General features: G+C 44.1%; 1 protein-coding gene across 1 annotated transcript; it reads right to left on the reverse strand.

The window, feature by feature from the left end:
• Positions 1-394: 394 nt before the first annotated feature.
• LOC148026886 (VAN3-binding protein-like) lies at positions 395-5,161 on the reverse strand. Its single transcript, XM_087691415.1, has 8 exons — positions 3,766-5,161; positions 3,535-3,657; positions 3,357-3,425; positions 2,636-3,011; positions 2,278-2,475; positions 2,123-2,172; positions 1,978-2,035; positions 395-975 (listed from the first exon to the last, which is right to left on the reverse strand). Exons 1-8 carry the CDS (start codon positions 4,183-4,185, stop codon positions 773-775), a joined length of 1,497 nt encoding a protein of 498 aa, XP_087547541.1. The 5' UTR covers positions 4,186-5,161; the 3' UTR covers positions 395-772.
• Positions 5,162-7,768: the final 2,607 nt, after the last annotated feature.

Below are 7,768 nucleotides of genomic sequence, written 5' to 3' on the forward strand. Positions count from 1 at the left end.
AACTAGCCCCTCTAGCCGACTAGGAGCCACCCTACTAGAGATTCTGATTGCCTTGCGGTGCAGTCTAAACATCTCCTGTGATAGGACCATCCATGAGTGTGGATCACAGGGCTGTTCGCAAGTGCCTCTGATCATAACAGCCTGTTCTTCATATTACTCCCAAGGCATGTCTCACTGGGGGCACACAAGTTGAAATCTTGCGCAGTACTGGTTTGTCAGAATGTTTAGGGGAACCCAGGGTAGGATGGAAAATCTGAAGGTACTCCAAATATTTTAAGGGACAAGTCACAGGCATTCCTTCCAAAATGTTAAAAACTGCAGCCTCGTGTAACAGTAATGCAAAATAGTGTCTAGTGCATCATCTATAGACTTGCCAAGGAGCATAGGACACAGGAACATCTTGAAATGGAAACCTTTGCTTGTTAAATAATGTTACAATTCTCCGAACAGAAGGTTACAAAGGGTTTGCTGCCATGGTACAACCCAATTTTGTACAAGTAACAGGCCTAAATCACACCTCCAAAGTCCTGAGGCTCAGGAATACCGCCAAAACTGTCCTACATATACTATTTGGAAAAATCACATCCCCATGAACTATAAAGCACAATCACAAGGAAGAAAAAACCTTCTGCTGTGCTGAATTGCTTGATTATAATATCTGCCCTGTTTTGTAGGTAATCACCAAGTTGAATGCTCTAAAAGGATTCACTGTACATGAAGAGAACCTCAACTCAATCGCCCTTATATGTGGTGATGTTGGGCTCTTCACCTTTCATGTGGACCTTTTTTGCTGTGAAAGAGACAACAAACGAGTTATACCCTCAGTCCACAGTCGGTGGTCTGTCTCATTCTTACATTCTAGCTCCATCACTCCATGATCTGTTTTGATACCAAAGTACCGTTTCTCCTCTGCTCCCTCGAGAAGCTCCCTTCCAGGCCAGGCAGGAATGTCACCATAGACATCCAACACGATTCCTGCTTTAACTAACACATCAAAACCCTCTCTCTCTCTCTCTCTCTCTCTCTCTCTCTCGCACAAAGAATGAATTGAAATAGTTACAAAGGCATGATGGCCAACCATAGAGACTCAAATGCAGATAGAAACACATGGAGCCAAAAAGCTACGAAAAACACAGGACTAAAAGAATAGGAGGGGATCACGAAGCGGGCAAAACTGGGGTGGTGCAGATGATATCCATCCATGAGGCAGCCACATCTCTGAGGATCAAACTAGCCAAAACAATAGAACTAACTTGCCATAATATCCTCTCTCTCTCTCTCTCTCTCTCTCTCTCTCTCTCTCTCTCTCAAACACACACACACACAATCCTACAAGTTTTCCAACATGAAATTTGGTAAATACTTTTGGCAGTTTCACAGGTTCACAGCTCATCACTTAGAGCTCTCTTCTTTGCATGACCGGATGGACAGCACACAACCATGCCAAGGTGTTCCTCCTTTCAGTCCCTCATCATTCTTACAACAATCCCAACATGCATGTGCTTCTTTAACAAGAAATGAACAGCAGATCTCTCTCACATAGTACGCAACCATGTTAAGGTCTTCCTCCTTCGAGCCTCTCTCTTTCTTTCCTGGTTCATTACAGCAATCACCTTATGATTGTGGTTCACTAAGAAGAAGATATAGAGGAGCAGATCTCTCGCACAGAAGAAGATATAGAATAACACATCACTCTCACATAGACAAGTCCACAGAAGAAGATATGATAGGGCAAAAGACAAATCCTCAGTGACCCAACTTCTTAAGATTATTAACAAATGCTTTTTATGCCACAAGAGAACTGTCAAAGGAGAATGCCAAACCAAAATGAGATCTTAAGAATACATCTCTGGCAGTATCCGCCAGAAAGTTCTGAAAAACATTGTGGAAACTGTCACACTGAACTACTTCAATTAACCCATAGAATTGGCTAGACTTCATGTCTTATTAGCGTACAAAGAGAGATGAATCACTCACTTTTTTTGCTCTTAGTGATGGTCCCACCCATATACTTGCTTTGTGACTTTACAACAACCTGCATACCAGGGCAGAAAAAGTTGATGATACAGTTATGGCCACAATTATATGACATGGATGTGGGTGGGGGAGGGGGGAACATTACCTGTGATTGTTTGTTCAGATAAACAAAAACGATTCTCCAATGCAGATCCCCTGCAATAAGGCCTTCCTTTAGTATCCAGCTATTAATATGAGCACAGGAACAACATGAAAGCCTAACACGTGACTTGTAATGGCAAATTTTCTTCAGAAGCTCACCCTTCCTTGTTCGTTTCAAAAATTCACAACCCCTTCTCAAAAAATCCTGATTGCAGTGCTCAACTTCACTGTCTTCTGATGCCAGTTCCCCACTGAAATTCATCACATTGCTGCCTCCTCTTTCATATGGAATCACTGTGGCATGACTGCGGCTGTTCTTGAGTGCCCTGGCCTTCAAAGTAGCGGCTCCACGAAGGGCTGTGACAATGAGACACAACCAGCACTGAGACAATGCTCAATAGGGCAATCCCTTCTTTCGTGGCATGCACTGCATCTTTTTCCCTTGATTGTGATGATAAGTATAAAGCATAACACCATTTACTTGAATGGGGTAATTGAGCACAGTAAATTTGCATACCTGTAGCAGCTGCAGCAGTCAAGGTCATCACATCTCCAGGTGACTTCACACTGACAGCTGAGCTAACCACTGAAGACATCTGATCCCGGTCTGCCCCCATGCTCTCGGCTACCTCTACACACTGAGCTGCCACTAATGCTGCAGCAGATGCAACTGCCATACTTGTCTTGCTTTGGGTATCCTCGCCTGAAGTCGTGGCTGTGGCAGCGGCAATTGCAGCAACAGCCGCAGCAACACCTGCAACAGACATGGCTGCATGTACCTGTGCATTGTGTGTCCGAGTTGCCTCCTTCTTCCTTTCCTTCATGTCTTTCAACCATCTCTTCATGGACATTCCTCGCAATGGGGTTCTCACACCACTGAAGCTGCGACAGAACTAAAGCAAGGAAGGATGAAGCATTAGCACCATCATGCTCGGTCCCACTCCAAACAGCAAAATAAGTCTTCTAATCTTGATGGATACAACAAAACTTTGATGATCGGCTCCACAAGAGGACTTCAAAGCACAAGAATGTAAAGCAACATGCAAAACCTTTTTATGTAGAGTGGAAAGCTAGCTACACACAAGGACACAACAACATCCGGTGATGCAGGAAAGGCTAATCTGAAGAAGATGCTCCCATATACAGAATAGAGTCGTAACACCCCAGCTCAAAGATCCGTGAGGAAAAGACGAGATAATAGGGGAGAGAAACGTATCCAATAGATTAAAAAGACATACCCTGTTGCTTTGAAGGCAATCGACAGAACCAAATTCTGGATGCACAGTTTGCTGCAGTAGAAGCCATGTCTGAACACATCACAACCACTACTTCTGTTAGAGCCAGGGAAGAGTATCCGTATTCGCACCACCTTGCTGGCTAAGAAAAATGAGAGCATGCATGAAGTGCATACTGTACCGTGAGGTCATCGGCTTGTCTTGGAGAAAAAGGAGGGCTTCCTCCTGTAGCCCCTGCTGCACCCGTAAAGGGCAAAGGACCACTGCTATGTGAATTCCGTCTGGATGTAAATGGAGAGCTATCCTGCAAAAGAAAGCACCTCAATTGAGAAAGATGAAGCCATTGCAATGCTGCACATAGACCACTGATGCCTTCTGAATAGACTTGCGTGGTGTGGGTGCACAAGCTTACTGATTGCGCCATTATCCTTTCAAGAACAATCTGTGCAGTCAGCGCTGAGGCGAACGCAAATGGAGCAGAGACTAGGCCGGTCTCCTCGCCTACGGGCCTATCACTGCCCTCAAGCCTCCTGTGAGGGTCTAGCGGGGTGAGGGCCTTGGCGACCTCAAGTGCGGAGATGCTCCACGAGCGTGAGAGGAATTCCATGGGCTCTTGAGGTGTTTCAGGCGGGGCATACGACGACATGGCGAAGGGTAGGCACATGGGGGAATCCTCTTGGATATTCTCCAGAGGCTGGCAGGAGCTGCTGCGAGGGAAGGAGGCGGACGAGTCCACCGCTGCAACTGACGAGAACGGGGAATCGATGCCGGGGCTCAGGCCGATGCTGGAGCTGAGGAAGGGAGAGAAGCTGCTGGAGTCTGCAGGCTTCATGGCTGCACCTGGTGGGTTGCAGAATTGCCCTCAATTTCACGCAGAAGAGGGAGGCCTCTGGCTATGGAATGTTGTGACTGAGGATGGTAATGATGATGATTGGGGAGGGAATACTTTTGGCTGGGTAGCGGTAATCTACTCCCACATCTAGGCTCTAGAGACGGAGAGGACAGGCTAGAAAACAAAGGGCGAGGACTTATTAACCGGATGAGGAAGGGGGGGTGGCAGGGTGCTCCTCTCTCTCTGTTTCCCTCTGTGCTGTAAAAGCCAAAATCCCGTCGAAAGGAAAGGGTAACGTTGGGGAGGGGGAAGACAGATCATGGGGAGAGATAAGGGCAAGTGCCAAGTAATAAACCTAAAGCAACACACAGAACAGACGGATGGAGGACAATATATGGGGGAAGAAAGGCTGCTCTCTCTCTCTCTCTCTCTCTCTCTCTCTCTCTCTCTCTCTCTCGTATTTAAGCCCTGTTTCCCAATCCTTTGGCACGAGGTGGAATTTTGTCGTGGAGTATGAGGGGAAAAACACAAGGGATGGCTACGCTAGGGGAAAACGTGCTGCAGACACAACTCTCTCTCTCTCTTTTCACAGGGACTCAGTCTCTTCTCTAGCATCCATCTCCATCCCAGGCTTCTCCCTCCTTCCTCCTCCTCTGTGCATGTGAAAAGGTTGTTTCTCTCAGCGACAGGCCGTCTAGAAGAACGAGCACTGCAAGGCAAACAGCCGGCACCTCCCAATATCAAACCCTGAGAAGCAAACATGGCCTTGGGAAGCGCCCCCCCCTACCTCAGACCGGCTCTCTCTCTCTCTCTCTCTCTCTCTCTTTGTGTGTTTGGAGTTTGGCCCCTGGGCCTCTCCCTATCTCTCATCAGAGACTCAGTCCCTCTCACACATACATCAATCCAACGTTTTTTTTTTCACTGTCCCTTCTGCAGGTTTTCATCACTGATCACAAGGCACACTCCCTCCTCTCCTACTAGTCTGAACTGCAGTGAGCTGGAAGGACGAAAACAAAATATTAAATGGGATATAAAAGAGAATGAATAAAACTTTAAAGGGGGCAGGAATTTTCTTTTTTGTAAAATTCCCATTGGTGGGCCCCCACAAGCCACAACACAAAGAGCCTTGCAACTTTTGCTAGTGGTTGGGGGGGTGGGGGGGGGGGAGAGAGAGAGAGAGAGAGAGAGAGAGAGAGAGAGATACCCTTGCCTATTGTAGAACTGACTTTCATGCATTAGGGGGACAAGTTGCTCCAGGAATCTACATGAACAATTCCAAGTTCAAGTTATTTCCAACAATATGCCTCTAGGGTAATGGAGCAAGAAGAGCTTCATTAAAGAGGACATCATTCTATCTTTCAAATTAGAAAGCAGATATGCAACACATCAATGGCACCCTTCTCGTTTCAACTGAGAAGATTCACAAGAAAAAATTCGCAAAATAAAATCAAGCAAATGCAAACATTGCAATGTTACAGAAATGGGTTGCATGGAAGGACTAGTAAAGTTACTATTCACAAAAAAAATGAATATCGATCCATCCGTAATAAATAGAGAGAAGATTGGATCTAGGCCATGGATTTGACTTCTAAATTGCGACTCTTTTGGGGGTTGGACTGCGACTCTTCTCATGGGTGTGACCTTACTGATTTTGCTACCCCAAGCTCTGCTAAGAGCTGCATCCCACTAGGGTTAATGGGGGCTACAAAGAGGTAGAAATGCATCCTTTCACCTTGAGGCCCGAGGTCATGCAAGGGTGAGTGTAGTCTACATAGAGTCAAAAGTTGGGAGCTGCAAGCATATCATTGGCCTACCAATTCAAGCAAAGAATCTTTGTGCCCCCTTTTCTATGAGGTTTAGTAGAATGTGGCAGGGTTTTGAAATCCCCACTACACCCACTATCATGAAGCATGACAAGGTGATAGCAGGGTTGCTCCTCCCCCTCTCCTCACATGGGCACCTCACAGGACACAGCCCTAACAAAACCTTGTTTCTAGTAGAGTTTTGCACTTTTTTAATGCATTATATATTGCCTCTGAACATGTGAGGACAATCCACTTTTTTGGCAGAAGCTCACATACCCTTGCTCGTAGTCACAAGCTTTTACGAGTTGGGCTATGCTCTCGACCTTAGTGTTTTACAGGCTTGAGGCAATGTTCACAAGCTGGTGGCTATGCTCTTGACCTTAGTGTTTTACACCTTGAGGCAATGTTCACAAGCTGGGCTATGCTCTCATGGTAGGTTAAAAAACCTTTAACTCAAATTTTGGAATGATTTTTGAATCAAGTTGCATATTTTCTATTTTATAACAAAAAAATTAACATTCAATGAACCTCCTCTTCGTTTAAAAAATTTTTGAGATGCATTTTACGTTAAACCTTAGTTTTTCATTAAGATTGTTTAAGTCTTTCTTTGTTTTTTGAAAAATGGGTAATATGTATTAAAGAAGAGGGGACATGATTATTACTATATATGGCTTTTCAAGGTTGGATTCACAATTGTCCAAATACAAGCCCTCCCATGGTGGTACTAGGGGGAGGGCCTTTCACATGTACCAATCAAAGAACTCACAAAACTATTGCCCTTTTACAAATGCACACATCTAATTGGCTTATTGAATAATTATTGAAATTTGAGATCATTTGTTCAAGTTCTTTGCAATGTACTTTATGTATCTTGCCTAAAGTGGGTGTAATGGTCAAGTTGACTAATATTTATATCCATGGATAATGCTTTAATTGGTCTAGTGCTTGTCATGTTGGATACACACCCCTAGCTCTTTGCTCATCCATTTGAATATGAATCCTCCCAAACTAGAGAAGCCTAACCATTCCTATGGAAGCATTTTAGTAAAATGTATGACAATAGATTGTACCGAAAAGTAAGAAATCAACTAAGCCTGAATATAAAATAGAGCATCATTTACGTTTGTTGCAACTTCTTCCATACATTAGGATGCAATGGTTTGCTTGGGAAGGTTATGGGAACTCTGAGTGGTTATAGAAAGGTTTTGTCTCTTTATCTTAAGGCTTGTTTTGATCAAACCATGATGTTGATCATTAACTTAAGACAAAAGAGACCATTTTCAATCCCCTAAGGGTTGAGGAAAACGGGTGTTCCCAAGTGCAATAAATAGCAAGCTTCTAGTTGCCCTAAGTAGATGAGTCTATCACAAATAATCGCAACAATGATAAGCATGATGTCACCAATTAAATAGGTGGATTATGTTTTTGAAATGTACATAATAATTTAGTGTCAACCCTTGATAGTTCCAAAAATGTGCATCACTCAATTGGTCCCTTTACTATTCATGTGGTCTATTTTCACTTCAACTCAACAACACTTTGTTGGTTGTCTTAACACCTCTAGCCATGTTGTAATAAAAACGTCAGCCTATCGTGACACAAATCTTGACATTCTCCAACTTCAATTCGCAATATCACACAAGCAAATGACTTTCAAGGAAGTGCCATGTTGAGGTTTGATTGAGATTGGGGACTATCATAAAGTATGAACATGTTGGAAGAGCCCGCCAAATACTACGTATTTCATGTAGAATTACTAGAATATTGTTGGATAACAA

Source organism: Lygodium microphyllum, chromosome 13 (assembly GCF_053477565.2).
Source record: "Lygodium microphyllum isolate KBCC chromosome 13, Lygodium_microphyllum_v1.1.10, whole genome shotgun sequence".
Classification (NCBI taxonomy): Eukaryota; Viridiplantae; Streptophyta; class Polypodiopsida; order Schizaeales; family Lygodiaceae; genus Lygodium; species Lygodium microphyllum.

Excerpts from the sequence above, each read along its gene's own strand:
- LOC148026886 (XM_087691415.1), bottom strand. The coding sequence starts at position 4,185 with ATGAAGCCTGCAGACTCCAGCAGCTTCTCTCCCTTCCTCAGCTCCAGC. Across the intron at positions 2,476-2,635 it reads GACTGCTGCAGCTGCTACAG|CCCTTCGTGGAGCCGCTACT; the intron begins GTATGCAAATTT and ends TCATTGTCACAG. Across the intron at positions 2,173-2,277 it reads TTTGAAACGAACAAGGAAGG|GGGATCTGCATTGGAGAATC; the intron begins GTGAGCTTCTGA and ends GCCTTATTGCAG.